Genomic DNA, 16,817 nt, shown 5'->3' on the forward strand with positions numbered 1-16,817 from the left:
ATGGAAAATCACTTGAACCCCAGAGTTCATTGACATGCAGCCCAGTTTTCCCAGACGAATGCTGGGCCCCAAAATGGGTGTGACCTGGGCCTTGGTTGTCTCACAACAAAGCAACTCGGTCATTTTGCTTTTCTCTTCCTCCAGTAGCCAGTCTTGCTCACCAGTGGGTTCTCTATTCTACAGGTTTTATTTTAGCTTAGCATAAAACTGCTACACTGAAACCTTTTTTTACACCCTTCACTTTGCTTCAGAATAAATAAATGAGAAGCAATGTTTGCAGCTGTGGGTGATTGTTTTCCTGTATCAATGCATTGAATGATAATTACAGTAGATAAAAAACCTAATGTATGTATTTTCATAAATGTGTTTGTACATTGATTCCTATTTTTGTTTATTTTCTGCTAAATATCTCAAAGTTAGTGTAATTTCTGTGAAACAGTATTGTTCTAAAAGTGAAAAGGTTTTGTGTTTATAGAAAATGCTAAGATTGGGAAGGTGAATGCTGTAATAACATTCACAACCTCCACAGTTGCTTTGTAGCAGCTGGGGAGAGGTGTGATCGATAGTGCAAATCTTCCCCATATGCTCTCTGCAAAAATGCCCTTTTAGCATCTAAACCGATATCATCACTTACCCACTGTGTGAGATTCCACTGACTGAAATGCGGAACAGTGAGGGTCTGCATTACAAATTGTTCTCAAAACAGTATCTGGACCACAGAAGCCACTGTTTTCACATTGCTGCATTAGTACAGCATCTGTCATGGCTGCATTTCAGGTCAAGATAGAAAAGGAACTCAACGGCATATACCGACGATTGTTTGAACCACTCCGAGTGCCTCCAGATTTGTTCAGAAGATTAACTGGACAGTTTTGTGTGATCCAAACCTTGACAAAGGGTCAGACGTATGCTGCAGAGGATAAAACCTCAGTCGACGATCGTCTGAGTATTCTCCTGAAGGGAAGGTAAGTGATCTTCTCATGGCCCCTGGGTAGAGAGTGAATGGAAGGGGATATCTATATATATAAAAACCTAATACCGTATTTTCCGGCATATAAGATGACTTTTGAAACGAAAAAAAGCCTGCTCAGATTGGCCAGAGTCAGAGAGGCGGTCTATTAAAAAAAGAACTGGTGTTGCCTTGGAAGTGGGGGGTAGTCTTATACAGCGAATACAGGCCTAAACCTATGTTTTAACTGTAAAATTAGGGGGTCGTCTTATACACCTGGTCGTCTTATACGCTGGAAAATACGGTATTTGAAGTGTCCCCTTGGGAGTTGGATCACTCGCTATGACGTGTGCTGACCACCAGGGGATGGCACGGAAGGAAGGAAGGCCCCAGGCAGCTGGGGAAGGGAGATGGGGAAGGGAAGCGCCAGCTGGCAGCTGGCAGCTAAGGAAGGGAGGCCCTGGCCAGCAGCCAGCAGCTGCTAGGGACCTTACCTGTGCACGAATTTCATGCCCTGGGCCCCCAGTTGTCAAATAATGGAGGAAGCGGTGGCAGACTTGGTTGATGGGGAACTTGCATTTCACAGCTGCATTTTGGAACACTCCAGAGCAGCGGGTTAGTTACCTGGAATTTGCTGCACTCAACCTTGCTGGTGTCAGGATTTTCAGTTGTGAACATTGTTCATCTTTTTTTACCTTTTACTTAAAGGTTAGTGAATCAAAATTGAAGTAGGTTTAAATTAGACATTAAAGTCCAAGAAACGTGTACATGTTTCAGAGGTGATTTTTTTTTTTTTAATATCACAAATATAACTTCTAAGAATATCAGCCTTCTAGGAAGAGACTCATGTATATCGTTCTGGAATAATCATTAATATCACCCTTTCTCTCTCGAAAGTTCATGAGTTTGAGTATGGTCACTGAAGGTATAAGAGCGATGGTAGCCTTTGAAAGGCACCTATGGGGGTCCATGCTAGAACCTGTCTTCTTTTTATTGTTGGTGAAATTTATTTTGAAATAAATACTTGTCTTTGGGAAGTACTTTTAATTATGTTAGTCATCTGTGGAGTCTTTAAAACTTTAGTGTAAAATTAAAACCCATAAGATTATGAAGATTTTAAGGATAGTCATGTTATTTTGTGAGATATTATGCATTTATTAACATTAATTTCTGTTATCAGAATGAAGGTCTCCTATCGAGGACATTTTCTGCATAACATTTACCCCTGTGCCTTTATAGATTCTCCTGAATTTAGATCAACTCAGATGCACAAAGGTGAAAAATTCCAGGTATGTTTTGGCATGGAGTTTTTGGAGGATATTTATTTACTTTATCAATTTATTTTAAATTGAGGTATAGTTGACATATAACATTATATTAGTTTCAGGTGTACAACATAATGGTTCAATATTTGTATATATATTGTGAACAAGTCTAGTTCACATTTATCATCATACATAATTACGTATCTTTTTTTGTGATGAGGATTTTTTAAAATCCAGCATTATTTTCAAGAAGACTGAAACTAGTTCATGTCTCATTAAAGTCCAAAGGATATATTACAGACAGACAGTTTAAAAAACCATGCTTTTTTGCAATGGTTTCAGCCATCCCCTGCTCCCACCCTGCCCGAGTAACTGGCTTGAGTAACTTGTTAAAGTGATGTGCTCTCAGTAGAGGTCTTAGACATGTTCACTGACTGGTTGCAGTGCTGTCCCCATGCAGCTGAGCTTGAGCTACAGAAGAAAGCAAGTGCTATATACCCGGGCTCCTTCAGTTTGCACTCTCATCTTGTGTGTGCCAGAGTCAGCTGTGCACTGAGATTTATGTTCATATTGTTATCTTCAGTCACCTCCTTTACAACTAGAACAGGGCCACTTCTTTCCTCTGACCTCCTTACAGTTTTTTCCAAAGCCCAACTTTTGTCCAGCGCATCCATTTCTCTGTGTCTAGTAGCAAGTGCTTTTACACAATAGTTCAATCTTACAGGATCCTGAAAAGAGGGGATTTGGAGAGAAGGTGGGAACTGAACCTCCTTCATTTCTAGAAGCAAATGGCCCCCTGTGAGGCCTGGGATATAACATGCATTATCATTTCTACTGAACTTCAAATTATTATATTTATAATTGACAAAATAAAGAATTCCTACTAGTAGTTACAGTTCTCTTTCTTCTTGGGGTCTGGAATTGGGATTTGGTAGTTGACAAATGTTCCTGATAATTGCTGTGAAGGCTCCAGAACATGACCCAAATAGAGGTACCACATAGCTGGGTGAAGGGTATAGGCATTCAGCCTTTCCAAACACCAGTAGGCTATTCTCTGCATAGAGTCTGGGGTAGCATTTCCTAACTGATTAATGGATGACAATTACTCGAGCATCATCCAACCTGTATCCTATACAGTTGGTTCAAGACTCCATCAGAGTGAGCCCTCCAGAGAGATTGTGCACAAAATGTTCCCATTGGCAGTTTCTCAAGAGTAAAAATAGCTGTTGCACATCTGTGTATGAGTACATCACCTCTTAATGAAGCAAGTTCCCAAGTGAAAAATGTCTCATGTTCCCATGGCCAGCGTCTTACTAATTGTGCCTATGGCAGAGGACACTTGAAATGGTCAGTGGTAACTATTCCACTCGGTACTCTTTACCTGCTAACCTGACTTTTCTCTAACTCTGATCTGCTAGTTACAAGTATTCTAACAAGGAGCTACTTCCTTTACATGTTTGTTTCAGTTTGTTCTTTGGCAGTGGTACTAATGAGTTATACAGTAGGATGAGAGGAAGGCAGGTGGACTTGCCTGTCCCTTGAGATTGCACAGCAAATGTTGTTCAGGGACGTGGGGTAACCGGAATGATAGACACAGTGGTAGAGCTGAGAAATAGATTCTGAACTTGCAGCTGCTCTAGACCAAAGTTCCTGTGAAACTGTTGTTTCTGGTTCTAGCCCATTCAGCAACTCCCTCAGACACCCTTGTTCGTGTGTATCGCCTTCTCATTATGTGAGGTGTAGAGTGGCTTGGAGTCTAAGATGAGGGGCTGACCCAGAACCTTGAGGAAATCACACTAAACCTGGCTGTGAAGCTTTGGTAGAACTCTACCTGGAAGAGATGATTCCTTGTCTTCCATTGCCATGTTTGCTTTTATTTCTTCAGTAAAATTCTTCACAAGAACTCAAGTATGGCTCTGCTGAGGATACCTGACCACCTTAAGAAGTGACTTATTCTACAGAAGCTTTAAATATTTCAATATTGATTTAGAAAAATCCCTCATTAAAGTGTGTTTTACTTGACTATTATGACAGGAAATCATTAACTAGCCACTTCCGACTTAATACCTGCTTTTATAAGTCACTCATACTTACTGCAGTGATAGCTTATTATTTGAATACTATTATTAAGTTTAAATTTAATAACAATTTAAACATGTTTAAAGAGTTTCTTTAACTATCTGTAAGAAGTGGAATTGCTAAGCAAATTATATTGTAGTATCATATAAGCACCGTTGCCTCCATGGAAATGGGGTTATTAAAATGGTTGGAAAGAAGTGAAATGCCTTATCTATAACCAGATACTATTCTCTTGGATGATTTCCAACTCCCCTTTTTAACTCCTTGTCCCACTGTTCATGCATTATATTTTCCAAAGTCATGGATGACATCTTTGTAAAATGAAGGCACCTCAACTTGACAAACACTTCCTTCAGCACTTAGGTGCCTGGCTGGACCGCTGTGAGTACCTGGTGCTCACCTTTCTTTAATTATTCCTGCTGCTATAGCGTATTATCCAGTCACCTTGCATTTACATACCAATACCCTACTGTTTCTGAGAACTCCCAAGGACTGGCTTGACCTTATACTTCTCATCCTATAAATATTATCTTTTTTTGTCATACATCTTTACTTATTGGCTTCCTCCACTAGAATATCAAGTTTATGGCATGTGCTTAGCTGGTCTTTGTTTGAGGGACTTTCAGTGGACTGTGAGCCAACCTTATGGCCACTTGGCCAGATTACTCTCTATTTGGCCATCTTGAAGAATATTGGTTAGGGATGGGGAGAGAATATTGGACATGCTGGGTGGGGTTTGGCCTGGTGGGAAAATAGGCCTGGGCTGAAAGTCAGAAGTGTTCATCCCACCACTAGTTAACATGTGTTCATGAATACGTTTTTTGCTGTTTCTCATTTGTTATCTGAAAAATAGGGGAGAATGTAACCTGTTTTATATTTAAGGCAGTTATGAGGATACATTTATATGATAGATAAAAAATGCACCTTAAATGTTTAAAAGTACAATCTATATATATAAAAGCCTAAAAGACCATTCTACCATTGGACTGGTAGCTATGATGAGTACTGACCACCAGGGGGCAGACATTCCACCCACTAGGTTAGCTTGCTGCTGGGGTCTGGCCAATCGGGACTGGGCATGACAGGCCGGACACACTCTGGAGCCTTCCTGCAGTCCCTCCCAGGCCCTGGATAGTGCACTGGTGGGGTACTGAGCCTGGCCTGTGTGTTCTTGCAATCTGGACCCGTTGGGATATTGGAGAGACAGTTTTGTCCTGATCCCTGCAGGCCAGGCCAAGGGAATCCACTGGTGCATGAATCCATACATGAGCCTCTACTACATATATAAAATAAGTTACATTATATTTGACTGTCATTCCCTAGTCATTCTCTACCGCTTTCCCCTGTTCTACATTTGTCAAATACTTACTGCCACCTGAGGGTGTCATATTTCATTTATTTACTATCAGCTTCCTTCACTAGCATGCAAGCTTCACAAGGTAAGAACTTGTCTTTCTTGTTCATCATTGTGAGCTCATTGCCTTGAACAGTGTCTGGAACTAAATACATGCATAATAATATATGTTGAAAGAATGAATGGATTTTAGTATTTTATGGAGTCACATAGCTGTTAACACATTTCTTAACTTCAATATATTTGGTTTTGGAGATTCCCACTTTTAAGATATTAAATAATTACAATTTCCCCCCTGGAAGTATTGACCTATTTTTTAAAGTAGTCAAACTCTTTGATTTGTAAAGATCAGATTTCAGCTTCTCTCCTGGGTTTTCCATTGTCTCTCTTAGTAGACATAAATAACCCTTTGTCTTCTGAAATAGGTTTAATTTTGTGACTAAGAGCTCCTGTGGACATATTTGCTGTGAGGTCCAGCTATTACTGCATATAAACAAGCCTTTATTCATTTCCTACCTGGATAAGCCTGGGGTTTCATGTTGAGATAGAAAAATGGTTCCTGCCTTCAACAGTATTTATGTTCATTTGCTAATTGCTTCACATGTTAAACATGCACTGAGCACCACTCTGTGTTGGACACAGACATCCAGACATGGAGGTGCACTGTCATAGCGACCAGGAGAGACAGGTGTGTCAGGATTCAGGGCTATGAGAGCACTAGCTGATGGAAGGGGACCTGCCTGGGAGGAAGAGCTTCCTGATACTAGCTTCCTTCACTCTGGAGAAAGGATTGATTTGAGGAATACTTGAACTCTCTGTAGTGCAGTTACAGTACTTTTACACTTTTCTGGGTCATAAGACTTAAGGAAAGGGTGTGGTTTCCCAGTGCTGATCTAACTGCGGGATCCCTGTGTGTCCCCAGTGGGCTACATTGATTAGAGCTAGTCTTGAAGGGTCACACTCAGTAAATAGTATGACAAAAAGACCCGGAGAAGGTCCCTTGTTGGTCATATTTGTTAGTAACAGCCTAGGCCCTAAAACTGATTCATGAGTCAATTTTCTTATCCTCTAGTGTGTGTTTGCAGACTTAGCTAGTGTAACTTGGCCTCGTGAATCTTACCTCAGTTTTTGTTTTGTTTTTTGCTTGAAGTGTATTCTTCAACTTCTGTGGTAATCTTCATGGTGTAAGGAAATATTTAGCTATAAATTCTACATCCAACTGGAATGTAGAATTGAAGGGGGCCATTCTTCTGTCCCCAGACCTCAAGAAACAATAAAACTTGGAGAATTTGCTTCTATTTAGTCTTAAGACTCCTTGGTTTTAAACATAATTTTATATATGGTTATAGAAGCTTATGTGTATGGATCTTATTTTAATTTAACTAATATGGTAAATCATTGCTATAATATCCACTAAATTATTTGACCCTTCCCCAAATTACTGTAGTCATAATTCATATACGTAGATGTACTTTTTTCCTTTTGTGTTTCATTGTCAGGTCACCATTGTTGCAGATGATAACTGCAGATATTTATGCTGGTCAAGAGAAAGATTAACTTACTTCCTGGAATCCGAACCCTTCCTGTATGAAATATTTAGGTATCTTATAGGAAAAGACATTACAAATAAGCTCTACTCATTGAATGATCCCACCTTAAATGATAAAGTAAGTTTTTCTGGGTGTGTTTATTTTGTTAAATAAATATGTACAATGAGGTATACCTCACTTAATACAACATATATTGTAGTTTCCTGAATTTCCATTAATTAGTCAAATGCTAAGTTAAGTAGGAATGCTTCCGGGACTCATTTTTCAAGAGTGAGGACATATTTTGTAATGATCACATTTGCCATTACGGAGTGCGGTGTCTCTAAATGTCAGGGGCCTCCATGGATGGCGAGAAGGGGCTATCCTCTTCGTAAAGAGTCTGTGAAACAGTCTAAGGAAGGTGCCTAGTGAGTGGTGTGAGGGAGTGGGGGGGCGGAGGTTGGGGGGTCAGGACAGTGGGGAGATTCTAGACTGAGCAATGCTGACGAACCCCAGCGAGCAGGAAGCTGGCATTTTAACCCTGGGGTCTCCCAGTCCTGCACATCCTCCTGGTCAGCCTCCTTCCCCGGAAGCCCATACGTGACTAGAGAGGTACAAGATGGAGGCCTGCAGCAATTTAGTTTGGGATTTCACAGCTATAGAGATCTTCACCAATTTGCAATTTGATCTTCATTCCCCCACGTTTACATAGAAGGAAATTAAAATGATCACAGAAGACAACTTGGAAAACATCGCTTCATGATAAGCACTGTTGTTCTTCAAGGGGCTATGAGTATAGCACTGTGCTCTCTTAAGTCATCTTGTCTATACTGTTTATCAAATTAGGTTGGTCCTTACTATTTTTTAAGATTAATAAATAGACTAATGAGTATATTAAATGTATTATCTATAGTAATATCCAGAAAATAAAAATTATAGCCGACATTCATTGGGCACTTGTACTTTGTACCAGGTAGACTTTTTTTTTTTTTTTTTCCAAGGAAAAGTAAATGCACTGATAGGGAATGCTACCTAAGTCCCATGGGTGTCAGAAATCTTGAAACTTTGCTTTCAGAAAGCCAAAAAGTTGGAGCACAAGCTCAGCCTCTGCACACAGATCTCCATGCTGGAGATGAGGAACAGCATCGCCAGCTCCAGCGACAGCGAGGACGGCCTGCACCAGTTCCTCCGGGGCACCCCCAGCGCGTCCTCGCTCCGTAAGTTAGCCCAGCACTGACACGTGTCAGGATTCCGAGGGATGGTACTGGAAATAGACAAATGACGACAACTCTGACCAGAAAAATAATTTGTTGGCAGCCTAAAGGCATCATTAAAAATCAGATCTTTGCTGATTATTTTAATAATATCAGCTAAAATCCAAATTCAGATCTCTTATTTCTGTTTCAGAACATGTTCACTGCTTTGGGCACCTGCTTTTTAAAATACTGACTGGTTCGCTGGAATAATGGGAACGTGTCCTTATGGTTTGCTGGGTTTTTGGCTTTGTTGTTTTCATGATTTTAATCCTAGCGAAAGATCCAGCCATGTGTTAAAAATAGTAGCAAGCAACTGCTGGGTGTTTTACTGCTGGCAGGTTATCTCAGTGTGAGGCCGGGTGATGGAATATCCCCGAAGATGAAGGAGGCCGCTCAACGCCCCTGTGCGTTACTCATTCACACACCACCAAGTAGTACGTTTTGCAAGATCTCTCCATAGTTTAGACTGTTTTAAGACATTTTAAGTACAACTGATGACACATGTTGAAGATTAGTAAGTAAAGTGAGAGAAGCTAGATTGTTTTAAGAATCATATGCTTAAAATTATTTTATGCATTATTCCAAAAATGGTAGTAAAAGAACTTCGAACAAATTCATGTGAAATAGCAAAAAGACAATGTCTCCCATTGCATAAACTAAAAACTACTACTATTTCCAAATGTATGTTAATCCAGAATAACTATTAGGTAACTATAGATAAACATTCGGCAAGCCTAAGTGTTTGTGTAAATGAGTAACGTTGGATGCTTTGGATGAACTGGATTAAGGATTTTAACTATAGTTTAAATGGACAAAGGATTGGCAAAGCCACATCATTGGTGTAAGCTCCCAAAGCAAAGTCTAGGCATTGAAATACTTTTTGGACCTAAAGGAGCAACACAAACGAGAAATTGGAAATGATTGTATTTTATTCTAAAGTTATGTTTTGAAAATCACTGTGGTTAACCAAGGCCTGCAGCCTACTATCGTGTTTCCTCGAAAATAAGACATCATCCAAAAATAAGACCTACTTACAGGTTTCCTTCTGAGTGAAATATAAGGCATCCCCCTGAAAATAAGCCCCCCCCCCCAGGCTAAACATGAAAGAATCAGTCCACTGATTCTGAAAGAAATGGAGTCACAAGAAATTCAGGAATTGGATTGTTATGATGATGACAATCCAATTCCTGAATTTCCTGGTGAAATTCAGGAATTGGATTGTGAACATGAAAGAATCAGTCCACTGATTCTGAAAGAAATGGAGTCCACTGATTCTGAATCAGTGGACTGAAAGAATCAGTCCACTGATTCTGAAAGAAATATGATGATGACAATCCAATTCCTGAATTTCCTGGTGAAATTCAGGAATTGGATTGTAAACATGAAAGAATCAGTCCACTGATTCTGAAAGAAATGGAGTCACAAGAAATTCACCAGGAAATTCAGGAATTGGATTGTTAAGATGATGACATGATTGTCATTGAATAAATGAGTAAATTCTTGATACTGTAGGATTCACAGTTTGTCTGGTTTGTGTTGACAACTACCATACTACCTTACCATATACAGGTAATAAATTTCCTTTATTTTCATTTAACAATAAATGTGTACCGTATTCTTCTTCATGGAAAAATAAGACATCCCCTGAAAATAAGACCTAGTGCATCTTTGGGAGCAAAAATTAATATAAGACACTGTCTTATTTTCGGGGAAACAGGATAGCATGTCAGATGTCCTGAAACAGTTTGGTGCTCAATCAGCATTTTCAAATGGACCCATCTTAGTTACATGTGTAGTGATTAATTACTACGAAAGGTCAGCAGAAAGAGAATTATAGTTAAATGTTATATGTGGATTATTTTTCCGGTAGAAGAGCTTGTTTTTGTAGTTCTTACTTTTGTTTAGTTTCTATAGTCTTGCTTACGAAGCACCGAGAACCAGTGGTATATAGCTTTCTTTTCTGTAGTATTTTATTGTATCATCAAAATATTTTGGGGATAAAAACATTTTAGGGGTTGAAGTTTATGTACAGTATATTGTTTAAGTAGAATTAAAACATGTTTTCAAGATTACCATCTGTATTGTACTCACCTCTGGAGACCTGTTTTCTGGTCTTGAGTGGATGGCTCACACAGGTGCATACAAACTAGTTCTTGCTCTAATAATTATCGAGTCTAGTAATAATTAATGTCGTTTTTAAACATTCCTTTAAAATAGGGGTGTCGAACTCAATCAGAGAAGGGGCCAAAATATAAAATCCAGCCTAAATCGCAGGCCGAATGGTTTACTGAACAGTCATAAACTGTCATTGTGATGGAAACGCAGCGGAGTGCAGTGATGACAGCATGGTGCGGGCCACATTGCAAGGCCTGGCGGGACGGATTTGGCCCGCGGGCCTTGTGTTTGACACATGTGCTTTAAAATCTTGCTTGGCATTGACTTGTATTGACATAACCTTCAAACACGTGGTATCTACAGAACGTGTGAAGTGCAATTAACAAGTTTTGCTTGAAAAAGTTTGTGTTTGGTTTGGTTTTTGTTGCAAAACTAGGGCTAAGAAGATGGCGGATGAAGAGCATATTCGGCACTGCATGCTTTACAAGTTCCAATTAGGAAGAAAAGCAAGTGAGGCTGCAAAAAACATCTGTAGTACTCTTGGTCAAGATGCAGTTAGCGCCAGAAAATGCCAGTGTTGGTTTGAGAAATTTCGCGAGGGAAATTTTTCGTTAGATGACAAGAGTGGTCGAGGCCGTGTGTCCAATTTTGATCAAGAAGCTCTTCAAGCTCTTTTGGTGCAAAATCCTCAAATTACCCAACAAGAGCTTGCGACAACTTTAAATTGTTCACAAAAAACAATTTCCAATCAATTGTGTGCACTTGGCAAAGTCCAAAAGTTTGGAAAATGGGGTTCTTCATGAGTTGACCGACAACAACCGTAATCAAAGAGTCACAATTTGCAGTTCGCTCCTCTCTCGTCAAAACCGTTTGCCGTTTTTAGAGCAAATTGTTACCGGAGATGAAAAATGGGTGCTGTATGTTAATTTGAAAAGGCGGCCTCAATGGTTGGACAAAAATGAGGCTCCACAGCCCACGCCAAAACCTGACTTGCATGCGAAAAAAGTGATGTTGTGTGTTTGGTGGAATTTTAAAGGAATTCTTCATTATGAACTTTTACCATCTAACCAAACCATTACAAGTGCAGTATATAGTGCCCAATTGGAAAGGTTAGCCCAAGCTTTAAGAGAAAAAGAACCCGTGCTGATTAATCGGAAGGGCGTAATTCTTCACCACGATAACGCACGACTGCATACTGCAAGAATCACTGCTGAAAAACTGCGCCAGTTGGAATGGGAAGTTCTCCCTCAACCTGCATATTCTTCTGATATTGCCCCTTCTGATTACCATTTGTTTCGTTCTTTGCAAAACTTTCTTCTTGGAAAAAAATTTAATAATGAAGAATGCCTCAAAAATGCATTGACCGAATTTTTTGCATCAAAATCACAAGAATTTTACAACAGAGGTATTAAAATGCTTCCTGAGCATTGGGCACAAGTAGTAGAAAACAACAGCAACTATATTGTTGATTAAATTTTGTTGTATTGTTTAAATAAATTCGATTTAAAAAAGTATTAGAAAACGACATTAATTATTACTAGACCTAATATTAGCTGTGGGCCTTGTGGGAAGTCCCATGACCTTTCTAATCTGACGTATACTGTCATATTTGGTTACAACTCCTGCTCTGTACCCTCCCCTCTTCCCTGCAGTAAATCATGAGTGTAATCCAAGCACTCCTGCAGGGCTAACTCAGGCTTCAGTGTCTGTGAAGAAGTGTGCTGCCCTTCAGAGCAGAGTCACATTTTCACTTCTCATTTCCTCGTTCCCTTGTCTAACTAGACTTTAGTACTTTGCTGTATGAGAAAAAAAGAAAAAAAGGAAGGAAGGAAGGAAAGAAAAGAGATGTGTGCAACCTACTTACATTGTTTATTTAATTATTTAGCCTCAGATTTATTATGCAAGATCTCACATATTGATACCAATGCATCCAGCTCCCTATGCATCATATTTTTGAGTGTGTGTGTGAATTACACAGCATATCCTTGTTCTGAATTTCTCGGCTTCCCTCCTGCGGTTTTAATGAAAGGCTTTGGGACCTGAGCACAACACTGACACAAATTATGAATTACTAATTCTATCACATAGTTCCTTAGGAACTGGTTAGCTCCTGTGTCTCTTACATGTTATCTCAGAACTGCTGAAGGCTGTCGTTTTTCATTTGCCACTCCCATCAATACGCCTCCTACTCTTCCATTACAAATTACAGTCCCTGTAAAACAGTGCAGAACCAACCTCCTAGGACTGCTAGGCTGAAGTAACAAAATTTATCCTATTTTGAGCATGTGATGGGTCTTAGTCAATGGTAGGTCCCTAAAAACCAGTGACTAAACTCTTATTATTCGAGTTTCTGACGTGCAAACGAACAGCCTGGTAGCTGCTGTCATGGTGCTAAAGGAGAGGAGGGAACAAACGTCAATTGACAGCAGCAGCTAGTGTTTTTCAGGTGCTCTCTGTACAAAACCACATGGGCTAGGCACTGGGCTCCTGCACAGAGGGAGGTGGGTTGGTGTTTGCTAGATGATGAGGCACTCACAGGCAGTCCCCCAGTCTCCATGAGGAAGAGGCTGCTTTCTTGCTCACGTGCACATTGAGTGCTGCTCCAGGCCCGAGTCCAGCTCACGCTGGGATGTGGGAGGAGCAGTCACTGTTGGGGTCACTGCCACTCATGGCAGAGGGCAGACAGTAGGGCAGGATCATGTCATGGCTCTCGCAGCTCCGCCCCTTCTGCTCATGTTCTCTGGATCAGAGAAGTCATTTGGCCAGAACCACAAGTAGTGAATGGAATCTTGAATCCTCCTGCAGGAGGGAGGGAAAGCAGGCATTTTGACAATAACAGGATCTATCACAGTGAGTATTGTTTCACTTCCCAGGTGAGGAAATGGGAACTATGAGATGTTTATTCGCCTCATTGGGGTGCGGGGAAGTGCTGGATTGCAAACCTAGGTATCGTGTCTGATTCCAAAAGCCCATGCTGTTAAAACATATTGTCTCCGTGTGTTGAAAAGAAAGATGCATATATCATTTGACTAGCCCTTTGTAGTTTAGAGGTCACTTTCACCCCATTCTTGCATTTGAACCTGCCAGCTCTGCAGGAGGCACAGCAGCCCAGGAAAAAGATAGTCTCTGCCCGTTTATTCAGTAGCTCAGAATCCACTTAATTTAACTCTTCTTGCTTCCTGTACTGGTATTTCATAGGCTAGCATGGGAGCTTTGGCCAGACTTTTCAACCTTTGTTCCTAGGAAGGCCAAAAGAGACAAGGCGCCCAGAATGTGTGAAAGGATTTCATGCCCTCTCGGGGATATGAGTTTGCTTCTCTCTGCTCCTGGACCAAGGTGCTCCTCAGTGCCCGGTCATCATCTCTGCCTTATGGGATTTTCTCCCACAAGTAATGTGTAACACACACACACACACACACACACACACACACTCACACACACACACACACACACACAGATTGTCATTGGCACTTGTCTGATAACTGGTGATGAACACAGACGTTGCTGTGGCAATGGGAGGACATACTGTGTTTCCTTTAAAGTTGCAGAACTTTATTTTAGTTAATTTAGCTTAAATAATCTACTGTTTGGCTTGCTGCTTGCTTGTTGTTGTTGTTTTTTAACCCTGGGGGGCAATATCGGCAGTACACTCCTGATGATGGAACTTAACTTTTAAAGGTTTAAACCATCTATTCCCCCCCTCCCCCAGAATTAAACTTAACATTTAAGATTCTTTAAAAGACAACTATGAAATATTTAGAGAGATATCTCTTACTGACAAATAAAACCTTTTCTGGCGTTTTGTGTTATTAATGTCAAAATGGTGCCCAAATATGCTTTCAGTCAGGTTAGCTTGCATCCGGTGAGCATTCTTGGCCACAAACACTAGCAACGTATCTGACATAAGGACCTTCTCTCGGCTCTCTTAGCTATTTATTTACCAGGAAAGATGCAAACAGCCAATTCTTCGTTTCAAGACTGGTTCCATGAACTAGTCTGGTCAACTCCATTTGCATTTGATTCCTCCTTCAAACAACTGTCAACTTACAAACAATGCGCTTTCACTGCGGACAGCTGGAGAGAGGTGATCAGGCGCAGGGACAGGGAGGAAGAGCTAGGAACAGGCCGCAGGCCCACCACGCAGCACCTCCCTCGCAGCGATGGAGCCAGCTGAGGGCGGGTCACAGGCCTGGCCACGGCTCCTGGGCTAGCCCCGAAACGAAGAAGTGCTGACGCTCTTGCTTTGCTGTTTTCCGTACCAATACCCCGATCCATATGTGAGAGTAAACTTGTTTGGGGATATGTACTGCTATGGCAGCTGACCACTTCCAAACATGTCCTCATTCAATCTTCACCACCACCTCGTGTCCTGTGTTGCATTTCCCCTTCTAGGGTAGAGGAGTATGACCTTGATCTCTCTGGGTCTTTAGTCCCTGGCCCCTGTGCTGTCTGCCTCCAGAACCCCGCCCTCCCCAGTCCTTTACATGGCCTGTCTGCTCCCAGCATTTTCTCACCTGTAAGGTGACTACAAAGGGAATTTATAGTTATACATTTTTCATCTTTTAGTAAAAAAATCTAAAAACTTATCAAGTTAATATATGCACATAGATATCAAACATTAAGAAAAATCACTAGTGAAAAGATCTGATCCCCTCCAAACTAATTGCTCCTGGGAGCTGTCATTTTGAAACTGTTTGTCCAGAGTATTCAATAATGTGTCATTATGTATTGATTTAACCACTAACCTAACTTAGCTCACTTTTAACTGCCTTCCCCCTCTGCTCAGAATGCTGATGTCACTAGGTTATATTCTTTGTTTACCTTTGTAACATTAAATGACACAATAAACTCCCATTTCTTTTCTGCTCTGTGGCATTTTTAAAGGTGAAAGCATTAGTACCGGTATCCCTACCCTTTCTTATTCTTTCTCCCTTCTACCTTCATACTGTTCTGGGCTCTTTAACTTATTTTTAAAATATATCTTATTGATTTTTTTACACAGAGGAAAGGAGAGAGATAGTTAGAAACATCGATGAGAGAGAATCATCAACCAGCTGCCTCCTGCACACTTCCTACTGGGGATGCGCCTGCAACCAAGGTACATGCCTTTGATTGGAATCGAACCTGGGACCCTTCAGTCCACAGACCAATGCTCCATTCACTGAGCCAAACTGGTTTTGGCAACTTCTTTAACTTTTAAACAATTAAGGTCGAAGGCATATGCATTCTGTTCTCTCTTCTCTTCTATTTTTTTTTAGAAAATATGATAAAATATACATAACATAAAATTTATCATCTTACCCATTTTTGAGTGTACAGTTCAGTACTCTGTGCTTTGGTAACTGTAAGTAGGTCTTCCTTTGCCTATGGGTGGTTCTGAAAAATCAAAGTGAATAAAAAGTATTGACATTATTATACTTTATTCAAAACCAAATAATTGGCTGTGACTACATTTCTCTCTTTTTTATTTCAATGTCATGACTCTTGTTCTGTGCCAAGGTTCCTAATGTCAGAGATGCGTGGATCTGGCTTTTGTGCACAACACAGAAATCATGCCACCGTTTGCTCCATTTTTTACCCTCCTTTTCCCCTAAAGTTTTTTTTTTTTTTTAGTTTTTTTTTACTGCTTTGCTTATGTGGCCACTATATCCTCAGTATCTTCTATTATAGCTTCTTATTATTTTAGGTGACATTCCTTTCACTTCTCAATTAAAGTCTCCGAGTGGTTGGTTCCTGTTTGAATCGTGCCTTTTCATACTGCTCTCTGTGTTTATGGGTATCTCCAGCTGCCCTTCGTTTTCCTAATCCTTTCATTTTTTCATCTTATGTCTTCACTTTCTCTGTTCATCAGTGCCCACTCCCTTTGGCTGAGATCTTTCTCACGGTGGTCTCCCCTCCTGCTCCCCCTCCCGGACTGGTGATTCTCTGCTCTGTTGCTCAGCTGTCATTGGGACCAGCTTCCCGTTCTGCTGTCTCTGCAGCCCTATGTCTTTTCCTTTGGGACAGGAAGGGACTGCAGGGTTTTCACCATTCCTTCACTGCTCAGCCCTGTGGCGTGCAGCTCAGAGCCCTGACTGCCACTGTGAGTAGCAGAAATTGACCTGGGGATGCTTCTTTGGGCCATAAAAAACCTCCTCCTGGGAGCCACTAACTTCCTCTACCTGCCCATTTGCCCTGCCTGGAACACCTCCTTGCTGGTGCCGAGTCCCTCGAAGAGAAGTGAAGTACAAAGGCCAGGCCTGCGCTTTAGCATTATTGTTCAGAAAGCTT

At 40.8% G+C, this 16,817-nt stretch overlaps 1 protein-coding gene across 3 annotated transcripts in view; it reads left to right on the plus strand.

Annotated features, from left to right (window-relative positions):
- The window catches only part of BVES (blood vessel epicardial substance), a 33,882-nt gene that overhangs the window by 9,847 nt on the left and 7,218 nt on the right, over positions 1-16,817 (plus strand). For all 3 annotated transcript variants that reach the window (XM_045572934.1, XM_036415257.2, XM_036415256.2), the window contains 4 exons: positions 778-965; positions 2,130-2,238; positions 7,147-7,314; positions 8,252-8,393. In XM_045572934.1, coding sequence (XP_045428890.1) covers positions 778-965; positions 2,130-2,238; positions 7,147-7,314; positions 8,252-8,393 — 607 coding nt within the window. The remainder of the gene's footprint in view (positions 1-777; positions 966-2,129; positions 2,239-7,146; positions 7,315-8,251; positions 8,394-16,817) is intronic.

The sequence above is a fragment of the Pipistrellus kuhlii genome, unplaced genomic scaffold (assembly GCF_014108245.1).
Source record: "Pipistrellus kuhlii isolate mPipKuh1 unplaced genomic scaffold, mPipKuh1.p scaffold_m20_p_5, whole genome shotgun sequence".
NCBI classification, from domain to species: Eukaryota; Metazoa; Chordata; class Mammalia; order Chiroptera; family Vespertilionidae; genus Pipistrellus; species Pipistrellus kuhlii.